At 39.9% G+C, this 16247-nt stretch overlaps 1 protein-coding gene across 1 annotated transcript in view; it reads left to right on the plus strand.

The window, feature by feature from the left end:
- ZNF385B (zinc finger protein 385B) overlaps window positions 1-13862 on the plus strand; it is a 142823-nt gene extending 128961 nt beyond the window's left edge. Inside the window, exons 5-8 of the mRNA XM_010565857.1 lie at window positions 8073-8318; window positions 9368-9546; window positions 10659-10760; window positions 12388-13862. Coding sequence (XP_010564159.1) covers window positions 8073-8318; window positions 9368-9546; window positions 10659-10760; window positions 12388-12606 — 746 coding nt within the window. The 3' untranslated portion in view covers window positions 12607-13862. The remainder of the gene's footprint in view (window positions 1-8072; window positions 8319-9367; window positions 9547-10658; window positions 10761-12387) is intronic.
- Window positions 13863-16247: the final 2385 nt, after the last annotated feature.

Below are 16247 nucleotides of genomic sequence, written 5' to 3' on the forward strand. Positions count from 1 at the left end.
TTAGTAGCTTTTCTGCTAATACATTGAAGGAGGCCCTTCTTGTCCTTCTGTTAACTCAGTCACTGATCATCTTCTCCCTCCATATCTTATTTCAGGGCAAAGAGATGTACAGCAACTATTTTTTCCAATATGATGACTTGTGGGTCCTCTCTCTCTGCTCCAGACGTGTGTCCCAGGGTAGATCCTAAGGTTTGTTTAGGCAGTCCTTGAAGTACAGTGTGGCTAAATAAGTTTTCCTCACCTTGATTTTATTTTGTCATGGTTTCTTAACATCTCCGTTAATTACTTAGAGCCAGGCTTGTAACCTCTTCGACATCTCTCTACTTTCACATTTTTATTTTAAATGCTGCAAATTTTGTTACAATATTTCTGTGGTACAGCTAAAGCTACTGATTTTTCTCTCTCCAGATTCTTCATGTCCTTCACTCTTAAAGCTCTCCATACCTTTGTATGTCTTTTGTAATGTACTTTCAAGATGCTGACCTGCACCTACCACCCATCAGCCATTGAAACCAGCTTGCCACTTTTCCTGGTCCGATTTGTAAAATGCTCCCTGCAAACAGCTGCCAAACTTAACTTCTGTTGCTCTCACCTCAGAAAATTTCTCTTTCTCTGTGATGGATTGAAAAACAGAAAAAAGCTCGTGAGAAGTTTGGCTGCCACACTGGTGCCTGTGCTGGTGACCGGTTGTTCTGTCTCTTTTGTGATTTCATACCTGTCTGTCTGCAGCTGTGATCTCTGCTCTTATACTGAAAATCGCTTCATCTGGGGACCACCTTATTGTTCTGTGTGCAGAAAGCTTAGAACAGCAAGGTCAAATGATAGATTTTAGTAATATCAAGTAACCTGCCTCTCTTCAGCATTGTCAATGGGCATATTTTATAAAGAAGTGTCGGAAGAAAAAATGTAGTGGGAAATAAGTGTCACTTTTTAGTTTTATGTCAGATGTGCCAAGCATCTAACATGTCAGATTTTAACTGAGAATTTTATTTTTCAATGAACACATTTTTACTTTGTGTTTATTGATGCCAATTTAGTTACAGTGATAAGCTTTTCAGCGAAACTTCTTGGATTGTATACAGCTGTAATTAATGCAACTGATTTTACCTTTGATGAGGGAAAGAGCATTTATACAATAGTCTGACAATCTGATTGATTTCCTCTTCTCATTCTGTAATCACTGTATGCCTCAAAGATTGGTTAATGCAGCCCAATATTCATAGGCGTATTTGGAGCTGTTGAAATTATAGGGAGAACCTGAAAATCTGTTTCCCTCAGTAGAGCTCTACTGGTTTGGGAGACATGCTCACTTTACCTCAAAGTCTCAATTACTCTCCAAAATCAACAGTTAAAACTAATACCAGTTCCCTGTAACACAACTTATGTGAATTCAAGGCTATCATAAGACAATCCAGCACATTTCTAGTAACCCATAAAAAACCCATAAACCCTTTCAAGAAATCACTTTTGGTTTTAGTTACCATAGGAAGTGGCATAGTCAGAAATTAATTGAAGGTGTTCAGGGTCATCAAGCTGTCCATGTTTTAAAAAGTCATTCTTTCAGTAGTGATGTGGTATTGTAACATACCACCACAAAGGATTTGTACCTAACCATGCATCAATTCTGCTCGCCAGCTGCATAGCCTTGATAACCATGCAGTGATCGAGTTATACAGTAAATTATTTTGTTGCTGTGTTTCTCCTAATGTAGCTGCTTTAGGCTGGAAATGGCATTGGAAATGGCATGGCTCTTTCCTTCAGGTTTTTCAAGAGGAAAAGGAGCACAAGTATTTACAATTTTCTTACCTTTACGAAGGAGAATAATAAATAGCTAGACTGCTGAAAATAGTTTTTCCATTATGCTCTTTTCTAAGCTGGCAATATGTTTGGTTGTGCAGGCAGGTGGAAGAATTATAAAAACTAATCTCTATTTCTAGGACAGGAAATGAGCAAATCTCTCAAAAGAGCTTCGGTGTAGGGTTGTGTAGAGCAGCAGTGGCCACTTTGCAATGTCTGTGCTGCCCTTCTGTTGTGAGTACTTTGCTGTTCGGTGCCTGCAGCTGGAGGATGCAGTGAAGGACCTGGCACAAGGAAAGGTGTGAAGCTGAAGCCTGGCAGTGGGTGGTTATAAACATGGCATGGTCTCTTCCCAGGGGGGAGCTGCCTCCATGGCAGCCAGCGCCGCTCTGGGAGGCTGTCCTCTGTCCCGGGGTCCTTGTCTGTCCGTCTGCTCAGCCTTCGGCACAAGTCGTGGGTAATGGTCCCAGCTTCTGGCGGAGAGGCAGGCAGGTGTAAAGCTATACTTTTTAACACACGCACACAGAGAGAAAATATATATTTGCAGTAATCGAAATATTATTTCTTCTGTTACTGTGTCGGTAAGAGCAGGTTTATTTATTTACTACAAACAGGCAGAAAAAGAATGTGACAGTTTCGCAAGGGTCATTAGGATCGTAGCAGAACTCCGTATCTAAAAGCTTTTAGCATACGTGTTAGAAAGCACTCCTGCAAGTGTATCACATGTATCATCTTTACCTTGGATAATCTTTCAATTTCATTTGCTATTTGAACGAGCTGTTGTGAAACAGAATTTTATTGCAAGGTTAGGTTTCCTGTGTCTTCAGTGATAAAAACTGGGCGGATAGGCATGTTGTGGGGTGTAAGTAGCAATGAGTATTATCAATACAGAAAACCTTTATTATTTGAATTTCTAGATTTATACATGAGTGTCCTCATTTTGGCTGGGATAGAGTTAATTTTCTTCCTAGTAGCTGGTATAGTGTTATGTTTTGGATTCAGTATGAGAAGAATGTTGATAACACACTGACGTTTTCAGTTGTTGCTAAGTAGTGTTTAGACTAAGTCAAGGATTTTTCAGCTTCTCATGCCCAGCCAGCAGGAAGGCTGGAGGGGCACAATAAGTTGGGAGGGGACACAGCCAGGGCAGCTGACCCAAATTGGCCAAAGGGGTATTCCATACCATGAGACGTCATGCCCAGTATATAAACTGGGTGGAGTTGGCTGGGGGAGGGTGGATCGCTGCTTGGGGACTGACTGGGCATTTTGGCACGTGGTGAGCAATTGCATTGTGCCTTGCTTCTTTTGTATATTCTAATTCTTTTGTTATTATTATTATTGTCATTTTAAAATCATTATTATTGTCATTGTTATTGTTTTCTTCTTCATTTTCCATCCTATTAAGCTGTGTTTATCTCAGCCCACGAGTTTTACTTTTTTTTTTTTTATTCTCTCCCCCATCCCACTGACTGGGGGGAGTGAGCAAGCAGCCCTGTGGTGCTTAGTTGCCGGCTGGGGTTAAACCACGACAATGAGGTTTAGAATTCTCCTTGGTTTTATTTTTATTAAGAATCTCAATTCTGAATTAAGGATCTGAATTTTAATTTACTTTTCTATTGAAAATAGCATGTATATTTTCATCACGAAGTCCAAATTAGAACTTTGCCTAACATGCACCAAAATCATCACTCTCTCTCAGAAAGTAAAAAGTTATTTCTTAGCTGTAGAAAGCAATACCTATAGGCACATTTTAGTGTGGTAAGAGATCATTTTAAAATACAAATTTATAATGTGCAAATATATATATGTTATAAAATTGTAAACACCTCACACAAATCACAAAGTAAGCCAAGTGAAGTCTCCTAAAGGTGCCTTATAAACCAAACTGCGTAATGGCATGGTTAGGGGGATAAAAAAAATAATATTCTTTTTGCTTTCTGCATGGACTGTATTATCACTGAACTATGAGCTGGGACAGAGCGTTCACATTCAGTTGTTTACCAGGAAAGAAAACGACTGAAGAGATGCAGGCTGATAGTCAGAGGGAAGAAGTTTTATGGTAACATTTTTTCCCCTTTTTGAGCTATGGCAAAACCCATTCGCTTAGCTGGACTAGGATTTCAGCATTAATGGGTACGTCCTATAGATTATGCCGTTGCAGCTGTAGTGAGAGTCGCATGACCTGCAAAGGTCGGTAAATCACTTCAGCTGGTCTTGCACTGGAAGCTAGAACCTGTTAGATTTGAACCTGTCAGATGTTATCCTGCATTGTGTCCGGACCTTGGTACATACAGCTGAAATGAGACAGTGCTAATTAGACAAATAAGTCTTGAATTTTAACATGGTGCTGACACAAACATAAGGCAAACAACCAGAAATATGTGAAAACAACTTCAAAGCAGAATTGAAACAATGTAAGTAGGCAACAAGAGCATTGATATTACTGAGCCCAAAGCAATACTTAATTAGCTTGCTTTATTTTTTCCTTGGGCTCTATTTCAAAATAAATTCAGGCTTCAGTAAGAACATGAAATCAACCATTGATTTACTTCTCTGGAGTCTTGAGGAAAAGGGGAGACTTAATTTAAAGACAGGAATTTAACACAGATGAAATATGGCCTTTCTATGTAGAAAAAGAACATAGATACAGTGCAACAGTACAGGTTAGATTTTAAATGAACCTCTTGCATGTGAGTTACGATGTGAGCATTTCAACCTTCTTACAGAAGCCACCCCTGTAACACCCCCCCCTACCAAAACCTTGCCACACAAAGCCAGTACACCCTGACTTAGCTTGAGCCACAGCTACAGTTTTCTGGGAGGAGGTTGGTACCGCCATGGTCTCCTGCTTCCAGCCGTGCTCTGCTGAGCTGTGCAGCAGAAGCCGTCGCGTCCCTGGTCCTGGGCAGGATGGACTCACTCATGCACTTGTTCAGTCTCTGGCTGGCTCTGTTAGGCTCCGTGGGCTTGGCCCAGGTGGAAATCAGAGCAAAATTGAGACAATTCTCAATAATACTTCCTTCAGAAGTAGCGAGAGGACTATAATCCTACAGCTGCATCTAACGGTCCACATGTATTTTATACAGTGATTACAGTTTGGAAGTAAGTATATGCGTGCAGGCATTAACAGTTATATTTCTGATTTCTGCATGGAGATATTATTTGTTAGCTCTGTGCTATAAGTACAAATAAAAGAGTTGTCTTCTTTGTATATGCTTTGTATATACATGCGATTTGCATTTCCTGTGCTTTGCACAGTTGAATACTTGGCATTTCTGTCTCAAACATAAAACTGTAAGTAATGGTGTTTTGAATTCTGTGGATTGAAAACAATAAGCTGTTATCAAAAGCCCATTTGGAGAAGTGCAATTTTCTGATTTTAGAAGCCAGGAAAACCCAATTCTGGCCCCTCTGCAGTGACAAATATGCACTTAGCTCCGTGTACTTTCTGTGGGAGTTAAACTGCATAATAGCCTTACAATTATGATCTTTGAAGATGTTCTGCATTAAGCATTTAGAATGGTGGAAGGAAACATTAATTCATAGAGGGGCGTATGTCTCTCCTTATACATCCCCATGGATGAAGAGCTTATTTGTGTCAGGAAGCTTTCCAAATGATGGAATTATTATATGAACTGCAGTTCTTCCCAAAAGCTGCGATACTGGCAGAATTGAGCCCAGCTGGATGCTGGTAACTTCTCTCTAGTTTTCTAGAAGTTTTCTTGTTAGCTTGTTACACATTATATACTTTAGAATTGCTTTGTATTATGAATAGTGAAAACACCGTAAATCTAGGGAATATTTTAAAAATTGACGTACTACATCGGCTGGTGGCCGGCTGAGTGAGAGGTGGGAAATGAAATCTGTCATTTTTCACAGCTGTTAAATTCGGCGATGGAAAACCATCACTCTGCGATGGTAATTGGTGGCCTGTGTAAAATGGATCTTACTCCATTGCTCAGGATCTCACTCCACAGACGCTTGATGGCAAAGCGAAGAAGTAAAAATCTGCTCCCTCTTGTCGCAGGTGGTTTGAACAGGGAGGTCAGGGGCTGCGGGCCGGAGCACGAGCGGTGCAGGTGCCGCCCAAGGCAGCCTCTGGGGCCGGGGGTCCACCCCAGCGCCCATCCGCCAGCCTTCCTGCTGGCCCCCTCCTCCTCTCTCACTCCACTCACAGGAGGAGGTGACTTCTGTCTCCACAGAGTGTTTCAAAAGCACCAAATCTTCATGCTTACATTGCAAAAATACCTGGGAAACAACATAAAAAAAGCCAAGCCACAAGTGTAGTCTCTATATATTAACATGGAGCTTGCAGTTCTGCAGGTGTATTATTCTTCTAAGGCCTGAAATGCAAAATACTGAGGAACCTTCCCTTATTGCGCTCAGGTTCCTGTATATCCCGGTGTTATGCCTTTTGCAGTCTGGCAAAATATTGCCTAGAACAACAACAGCAACAACAAGTCTGTTTTCCTGTAGTTTGACTTCACAAATGGCAGCAGTTCAGCGTGTTTCCTTTGTAGATATTGGCACCTCTGAGTACTTTCTGTATTGAAAACTCTTTAATTTAGAATGTTAGCAAATGCTATTTATTAAAACTGTGTATTTTATGAAGACTTACAAGTAATATAATGTGTTCTAGATTTTTGCAGATGTGACTTACTACTATAGAGACATTAAAATTGAATAGTCTATGATTTAACATCACTTTCTTTTGTCATACTTCATCAATCAAGATACCTTCAGAATCTGGTTTTATCATTCATTTGGTCCGAATAGTAGTCATTGTACTTGATGATTTTCAATGTTTAATACAGTTCATATAGCATAATTTCAAAGAATTTTTATTGCTATTTTAAAAAACAATAATTCTTTTATTAGAATTTTCTTTCTCCTGGTTTTTAACAATCTAAAATTGATGTACTGCAATGCACTTCTGGGAAATATGCCAAGGAGCTGTGGGTTTTAGTTTCAGGATGCCTGTTCATAGTTCATACGCACTCTGAAGTGATTGTTGTAGGGGATACGATTCCGTTTTCAGAATTCTTGGTAGCACAGCATTGGCCTGATACACAGAGTGATGTTAAGACAGAGTCTGGTAGCTGTAAACATAAAGTGCAAGGGCCCGTATTTAAAAATAACCACGTGCTCAAAACAGAATCTAGTTTTTCAAATCAGTTCAACACTATTTAAAACTGTGCCATAGGTTTCAAGTGGGTTATAAGTAGTTTTTGAGAGGTTGCTGTTATGTAGATGATGTACTTGCTTAGATGATAAAATTTGATTCCTGTTGTTCAGAGTGACAATAAGTCACTTACACAATCATTTCTTACATCCATTTTGGCAGGTTTCTCATACCAGCACCACTGTACTGTCCCCCTCCCATCCCATGTTCTTTATAGGTGAGCTTGTTTTACTGCTGGCAACTAGTATGGCTTGTGGTCACAAGGACTGCAGTTGAATAGCTTAAAATGCAATGAGCTCTTGTAGACAACATGCAGGCAAGGAACATTTGAATACTGGCTCTGGCACAAAATTCCTCTTTAGGTGCAGTTGGGACATTTAATCTCTCGCCTTGTGATCGCCATCTGTAAAATGAAGTAATACCTGCCTACCTGTCTCATAGGAGCACAGATGATTGAGTCGTGCTTGTGAAGTGATACGGGAATGCACTGAATGCACATTGGAGCCGTCTGATCTCCAGATACAGGGGGAATTATTCTTGGAAAAAACTAAAAATATTACCAGCTGTGTTCATGTGTGTAGTGTAGTACCATAATCAACTCCTGTAACTGAGATGAGGGATATCGTATGTCAAGATGGTGCTGGGGCCTTTCAGTATCCTCCCAGTGACTTTGAGAAACTTGAGCACTTCCAAAGGCAAACATACTGCTTTTCAGAAATATTTTTATAATCCCCAGTGCAAAGGTTTGCATGTTTCTGAGTGCTCTCCAGTCCTTTACCCTGGGTGCCTTTGGGCTTTCTTGGGCTCCTTTCAGCTGGCCAAACCTGCAGCATACAGCAACAACAGCTGGCATGAATTTGTTGAAGTCATTGGTATTCACTGGTAACCTAAAAAACAGGAAAATCACCCCTTTTGTCAAATTATACACATTTCATGGTAGGATTTTAACAAGATTTCAAGGATGCTGCTGTCCTGTATAAAATGGGATGAATTAGGCCCCTGTTGTGTTAGGTTCACTAAAACCACAGGACTATTACTGTATGATTTTTTTTGTGTGCAGCAAATGACGACATATGTATTTTGCTTCTTTTAGAAGATAAAGGGAAAGCAAAGACCAATAGTGCAAGTCAGCAGCCCAGTACAGAAGTGGGTCCTTTTCTTCCCAAACCTGAAGTGGCAGCAGTGGCACCTGTAACACCTGCCTCGTCCTCCAAGAGCACAAATGGAGCTCCTAACACAGTTTCTGAGTCAGAAGAGGAAAAAGCCAAAAAACTACTTTATTGTTCATTATGCAAAGTGGCTGTGAATTCCCTGTCACAACTAGAAGCCCACAATACAGGTGAATATGCATACAGTGCAAGTCGGTCGTGTGTTACTATTTTTAAAATTCAGTGTAACAAGAGTCTTTTAGTTAAAACTTACAATGGCAAGTTACAAAAACATTTCTGTTAATGACAATTTCATGTGTGGTGTTTGATATTTTATTAAAGCTGTCTCTAAATTTTTTGGAACTGTCCTTCATGTGCTATATAAGCCTTTAGTTGATAAAATCCCTACAGTTCATGTTACCTAATCAGATTCCATCATACCTCCATAGTGAGGATCATGGTATGATCATAGTGGTTTCTGTAACACTTAAGGTTTCTAAAATGTCAGTTCTCTCTCTCTTTGATATTTCATCTCGCTATCTCTGGTGTCTGTTTTTTTGCTGGTACAACTTAAAGTAATTTTTGTTATTTGATATTTTTTATAATTTTAGGGTGGGCTCATTAGAATTCCTAGTTGTCCTAGAATCTTTTGATTTTTGCAGATTAGATATGCTTCCTATAAAAGGCCACAAGCAGCAATCCCTAATGTGCTCTGGCTGCTCTGTGATGTGCTGGTGAGGTAAAGCTTGTTAACAAACCACTGAAGCTGGTTTTACAGCTGTAATCCATTCTTGAAATGGCCACAGCAAGCATTTCTTCCAAATCAGAGGATACTTATTGAAGTATTACTGTTCCTAGGCAGATTTTGAGTGATTGCTGTGGTTCCTCTCCCACTCCTGGCTAATGCCCTTTTTCGTCATTCACCAGCTATATGGGTTTTGGCAGAAGAATAAGCAACAAACACCTTGGCCATACAGCCACACGCTGCCCCCAAACAGAGAGGCAGTGGTTCAGCGTGCCTGTTCCCTTTTTGTCCCAAACCCTTCTTCCATTGTCTGGCTTCCCTTTAGACCGAGGAAGTGGGAACTACACTGACCAAAGCCAGATTAATGAAATCCCGGTCTGTGGTGACTTCAACCATTCTGTCTTGAAGATAAAATTGTTACAAAAACTCCCAAGGCTAATGGACGTGGTTGTATGTTGCTGATCATTAACTCACCTCTGTCTCCTTGCCCATCAGGCTCCAAGCACAAGACCATGGTCGAGGCTCGGAACGGTGCTGGTCCCATCAAGTCTTACCCTAGACCTGGATCCCGGCTGAAGGTGCAGAACGGCAGTAAAGGCTCAGGACTGCAGAACAAGACGTTTCATTGTGAAATATGTGATGTCCATGTTAATTCAGAAATTCAACTTAAGCAGGTAGCTTGCATATATCTGGGGGTCCTTTGTTGTTTTCAGTTGCATTGCAGTATTGTAGGTGGGATGTAGGTCTGTGTGAATATGTTTTAGCAAAAAGCAAACTTAGTATTTCTCTTCTCTCCTCTCATCCCACAACTATTTCTAAATAGTTCACCATAGGTCAAGTTCACCTAATTGTTTCAGCTGGGAAAAAATGGGCTTGAGAGTCATAAAGCAGAGGTGGACAAGCTGTCAGTATCAATGAGTAACATAGCAGACGTAGTTTAAAAGTTTGCTGTGGCTCAAGAAAGGGATTTGAACTTTGGTCTCCCAAATGGAAGAAATTCTGGGTTGAGGTTCCCTATATTCCTCTTTTGGTGCTTTTTAATCTGCTGGGATGCTTTTTAATACTATGTGAGAAGGAGAATTTGACTTGAATCTATTGGTTTAGGAAAATCAGCAGGAGGGTAATACTGTAGATATGTCTTAATGGTGTAGAGCAACGTTATCATTAACAGCGTAGCTGTATGAACGTGCAGCTCTGCTCTGTCCAAGCCAATTAGCCCTGGGTTGAGAGCTGTGCCAATACAAATACATTGTTTCTGATACCCAAACCGGCATCTCTAACTGGATGGTGCTGTGCTGCGTGGATGTGTCCTCTTATTCCCTGTTATTTCAGTTATCTGTAAGATAGTATTAAATTGCATGGTGTAGACATATCCCTGGGTACTGGTTCTTCCTTCAGCTAATATTGAAGTATTTATACAACTGAACAGCATCAGCAAGACTGAAATTTACCTCCTCCTTCTGAATATCCCTATGACCTAGTGATTACAGCTCTGCCTGGTTCAAAGCTCCTCAAGTGGAAAAAGGAAATACTAACTAAAATATCCATAATTTGAGGAGCCTGTCTCGGATCACAGAATTCGCTGTATTTGATTAGTTTCTGATTCTCTATTTGATGTGCTCCAAATTGTTATGTTTAATTTAGCAAAACTCATCTTTGCTCTCTCTAAAGAACCTACTTTATCTTACAAACAGGGGCTTAGGCATATCCTGCTGATAAATCAATTTCAAACTCAAAACTGAGAAATGTTTAAACAGCTAATTAAATGTAAGGATATTTATTTCAGCACATTTCCAGCCGAAGGCATAAGGACAGAGTTGCAGGAAAGCCTATGAAACCTAAATATAGTCCTTACAACAAACTGCAGCGCAGCCCAAGTATTTTAGCAGTAAGTATTTTTATTTCTTATCACTGTCTATGTGAATTTGTGGCCTTGGGGACTCCCACCGCACAGAGACAGGAACATGACAGACCTGACGCTTCCACAGCGTTTCTCCCCCCTGAAGGCTGAGTCTGCACGGGGATCAGATTTGAAGATAGTTATGTATTCTGTCTGCCCAGTCAAAGGCACGCAGACAGCGCTGTGAGTGTTATTTACTGCTAGGAAGAAGGGAATAATCCACGGAATGGGAAATGAACCATGTGCCCTGTGGAAAGGTATTGGCTCTGCTGGGCTAGTGCACTTCTCCTTGAAGGCTGCAATGTATATACTCTGTCTCTCTGGGCACCTGAGATAACTTTCAGTTATGACGGATGCAGTCAGGGAAAAGGATGCAAGATGTTAAGATATAAAAATACTAATGCTCATTCTCTGCATACAGCAAAACAGAGTGCTGCGTGGATGTGTTATGTTGGTGCAAAAGAGTTACCAGGGGTTTAGTAGAATTGATTGCCTATCTGCATGCTCGGGCTCTGCCTGTCACTGGCTATCAAAACACCTCTCCTGCCTTTGTGCCCCCAGGGTTCCCCTTTCACACCCACCTGCACTTCCAGGAATTCCCCAACCTGGTTCTGCCAGTCAGCTGCAGCTGGAGTTCAGGCTGGCTCTAGCACAGCACAGATTGTATCTTTATTTGCTCATGACTCAGCCTGTATTTTATTCATTAGGGAAAAGTACATGCCACCTATGGCACAAAAACAATTTATAGGTTAGAAAGAGAGAGATGCAAATGTCTGTGTGCAAGAGTAAGCGTGTGAAAAGCCTTTAAAAGCTGAAATATTAATATGTCTTTGTAATTGTATAGAGGCAAATGAAAATGCTGCAGGCTTTCTCCGAGTCTCCCCATTTGATAGGTTCTGCACACGCTAATCTTCACTTGTGTGATACATCATTTTATAATCTATTGCATAAGGAGAGACCTCCACTAATAAAGGAAGGATGCGAGTATCTTTGCCCCCACAAATCTGTGATTATGGTGCAAACCATTTTCAGTGAGACTGTAGTGTACGTATTTCTGGTTAGCTTTTTCACCACAAGCACCAGCAACAATTTTAGATCATAAACTGAGTAATAATTCTTTCAGAAAGAATTCTTTATGGTATTGATCTTAAAAAATATTTATATTTTGAAAAGAGCAACTCTGCATTGGCAGGTAAAAAGCTGACTAGACTTATACTAGTTTCCCATCTTGACCACTGTACTTTTCTACAATTCATTTTTGCAAGTGGAAAATTTGACTTTTGACAGTGAAGTCTTAATCATGTTTTTTTAATATTTCTTGCAGTTATGATTTACGTAATTTAATGTTGTTCACTTGCAATTATGCCTCCCCTCCTAAATGTCAGTGTGACTGCCCCTACACTCAAGACATTTATGTATCTTTAAGTATACGATTTGGTTGCTTTAATTGCCCAGGGAGGAAGAAGACAGTGTGGGTAAAATTTCTCAGCAGCTGACATGAGGCTTCTGTGAGAAACCATGGCGTGCCCTTGGTCAGGGTTCATTTTTTCCCTCATGTAAAAGTGGGCGTGGGGAGAACTGTATCTACATTGCTTTTTTGTGTGTTTTATTCCAGGCAAAACTCGCATTCCAGAAGGACATGATTAAGCCACTGGCACCTGCTTTCCTTTCATCTCCTCTTGCTGCGGCTGCGGCTGTATCGTCGGCTCTGTCCCTTCCTCCCCGTCCCTCTGCCTCCTTGTTCCAGGCGCCTGCAATACCACCCGCTCTCCTCAGGCCAGGCCATGGTCCCATCCGGGCAACACCTGCCTCCATACTTTTTGCACCATACTAATTTATTGATGTAAAAAAAGGTATAACTATGGCCAGTAGAAAGGGTAAAAGAAAAGCAGGAAAGGGGGTCAACATTTTAAAATGTCTTTCTCTTCTGAAATGCCATCCAGCGTGACACCTCAACCAACCACACCATAAAAGTCGTCATTGACAGTACTGCATTTTGGAGTCTAGACAACTCTCTTTCTCAGTCTCTCTCTGTCTTTCTTTTTTTAATCCAAATAGAGTGATTTACTAAAAACTTAACTGCTCATAAAATTTATACCATTAAAGAGTCATGCATCTATTAGGGGTTTTTTTGGGTTTTGGGTCTTTTTTCAATGTGTATGATGCACCTTGGAATCAAGGAACATAAAATATTTTCCTGACAGACTTGAAAACTAGGGTCTTCCTCGCTCACACTTCTGTAAATACTTTGCTGAAAACCAATGGGGTATAATCTAATGTGGAGAAAAAGGTAGATGAACCAAATGCTTGATTGTGGATAACATCTCAAAAATTAATTGCGTCCTTTATTTTTTTTCAGTGTGCTCTTGTTGACAGGGATTGTGTACTGTCCTAGGCCCCAGTACTGGTGTATCTTGTGTAGTACTAAAGATGTATCACATGTCTGATTTTAATATTTTTAGTTTCTGTGCAAATGTTTGAAAACAATGCAGCGCTGAAGCTTTTAATTACTTATTTTGTGTCACACTTTATTTAGGGAAATAAAAAATAGAAAGCCATATAACATATAGTTAAGATTACTACTTGTTTGCTACTTTCATTTAACTTATTTTTGTTGTTTCCTCGCTGGTGTTGCTAAGCAATGTTTAAAGAGAAAAAAAAGCTTTTCAATTGCACATTACCACAGCTCACATGCATTGTTCAAGAAGACAATGGATCCATGTATTGTACGTAAATATCCTTTTTTCTTCATTTCTAACTAGTTTTGTTTGTAACGATGCTGCATAACATTGTGGCTCCCTAATGCAATAATGTACAGAACATAAAATATTTATAATTGACTGTATTCTCTGTTTACTGAATATATTGCAGTAATGCCCCACCTATCTTATTACCTCCCCAACCCTTTTATAAAGGTGATATCAATATGCAGTACTCAGACTGAAGTCATTATGTGATAATGGGGACAACAGGTGGAAGAAAGGAAAAAAAAATGGAATTAACTTTTAGAGCATCTTTATCTGCAATCCATAATAGTAAAATGTCTGTGTATTTTTTTAAATGTACCTTTTCAATAAAATAATAAGAAAAATATACATGCTTCTTCTGTTTATTAATTGGTACAGAAAAAAAAGTGTGGAACAAACAAATTTAGCTAGAGGAGTCTTTAGGAACAGACAAAGCATTAGAGTTGCAATAAAGTATAATTACAGAACCTGTGTTTACTTCCCTTGTGTTTTAACTCTTTTCCTCACTACATCCTGTTACAGCCTTTACTAGGGCTTTTTTTGCAGTAAAGACTGTAAACATTCACTACATTGGAGATTCAGAGGAAGAAGCAGTAGAGCCAGGTGGGTGATTATGGTTTTATTATTGCACCACCAAAATGCTACAGCATGGTTATGCCATCTCTGGTGGAGATTAAGGATTAACTTTAAAACCAGCCTGGGCATACCAGAGACTGGAAGCAGGTCACTTTGGAGCCAGGACTTGCTCTGAAGCATGGGCAAAGTAGGCAGCTGCTTGACACAGCAGGCTTTTGAAGGCAGGTGTTTGGGGAAGCTTCGAAATTATCTTTTTCCCTGCTGCAAAGCTTGATCTGTTCTGTAAAAATCTTTTCTTTGTTAATACAAAGTGAAAAGTAAAGAGGACAACAGTAAAAAGACTCTGAACTGTAAGGCTGTTAAGGTTAATACAAAGCCATCAGGACCATTACAAATCCACAAAGGCTGAGGAATAAAAATTGCAGGAACTGTATAATAGAGAATTTGCAGACCAACATATACCTCATAATTGCAACATATGAGAGACCATTTTCTGCAAGTGTAATTCTGCCCAATTTCCATTATTCAGTGGAGCAGTCAACTCTGCTGTGAGAGGATAATTCACTGGAGAATCACCTATAAAGGGGTGGGTGAGGGAGTCCAGGCTTTTAGCATCCTCTGGGGAAGCAGGTACAGTTGTATTAATCCTATGGGCTGTGAGAATTACAAGGTAGTACGGGTACGCACTCTTCCATGTGCATCTGTTTGTGTCCGATTTTGTAATTCATGCTTGTAGGGAGTCAGGTTTAACTGCTCAGATACTTTCAGAGGAGTTACTTGCGTGAGGAGCCTGTTTCTGTCCAACATGAGAGAGGTTTACAGAACTGTGTATTTTAATTGGTTCTTCAGGAAACAGGAGTTGTCTATGTATTAAAACACTGTTTTACCTGTTCTCGTAATGAACTGTTGGTGATGAGAAATTTAAAGCAATTGCAAGTTTCTGCAATTGAAAATGTTCCCATATAAAATACAGAAAACCTGTACTGAGGACTAGCCAGGGGTGTGTAGATTTATTGGACAGCTGATTATTTCAACGAGCATCTTACACTGGAGAAATATTTAGGTGTCTAAGAGTGAAAGAAAGTGTCATGTCATTCACAATTGTTCAGCAATGAGAAGAATTACTTAAGCTGTGAAACACAAGGAACTTAAACACTATGATTGTAAACCAAGGAACACTCATGTTCAGATTCATATTCAACACCCTTTGTACTCTTTGCTGTCTTGACTTATATTTTATGTACTGTAACTCAGCTTGCCACCAAAGTTTTGTCCATGACATGCAGGACTGAGCATTTGAGATGATAATTACTTGATAAATGGTAAACCTCATTATGCCTGCTGGGATCTCGCATTTTAGAAACGAGATCTACATGAGAAGGAACATTTGTATCATACTTGCACAAAGGCTATCAGCTGCTTTTTTGATATATTAGGATGTTTTCTCCTGAGGTGTAATAGCATTACAGACAGCTGGCTATGAAATGAATGGATTTTTTATAACAAAGAACTACTAACGAAATATAATATTTGTAATGCAGTTACCATTTTGAATATATTGAATGTGCAAGCCATGAAGGTAACAAGGTTAAAGTAATAGGATCACATCCTCTCAAATGTTTATTATTCTAGGTCTGTTCACTGCACTGAGCTGCAAGTTGTTCCTGTACAAGAAGTCAGAAGTCATAAGGGGCACTGCATGGGTCAGGGATTGCCAGCTGGACTGCCATCTTTCTGTAGCAGAAGAAAAAGGATCCAGAGACTGGACACAGACACATCAGCAGGAACTTTCTGCTGGCACGTGTGGCTGGATCATGGTCCCTGTACTGCAAAAGATTCCCACAAAGGGTATCAAACAGAGGACATGGTCCAGTAGTCTATACAGATACATACTTTTAAGAAAAATGATAGAAATAGGATCTTCTATGACCACTGCAGGATACGAGTATGTGTGCCTCTCGGAATTTCTGCAGGTCAAAATGATAAAAGCTTTCCCTCTGATTTTGGTAAGATAGGAGAAGGAAGAAGACAAGCTGGCACACGCATTGCCCTGTCCATATCACCACTTGAACTCTTATGATAATGTTACACTGGGAATTAGAGTCCATCTACTATAAACTAGTAAATGTTTCCTGTAAGAAAGATTATTTCA

The sequence above is a fragment of the Haliaeetus leucocephalus genome, unplaced genomic scaffold (assembly GCF_000737465.1).
Source record: "Haliaeetus leucocephalus isolate CR32 unplaced genomic scaffold, Haliaeetus_leucocephalus-4.0 Scaffold1, whole genome shotgun sequence".
Lineage (NCBI taxonomy): Eukaryota > Metazoa > Chordata > Aves > Accipitriformes > Accipitridae > Haliaeetus > Haliaeetus leucocephalus.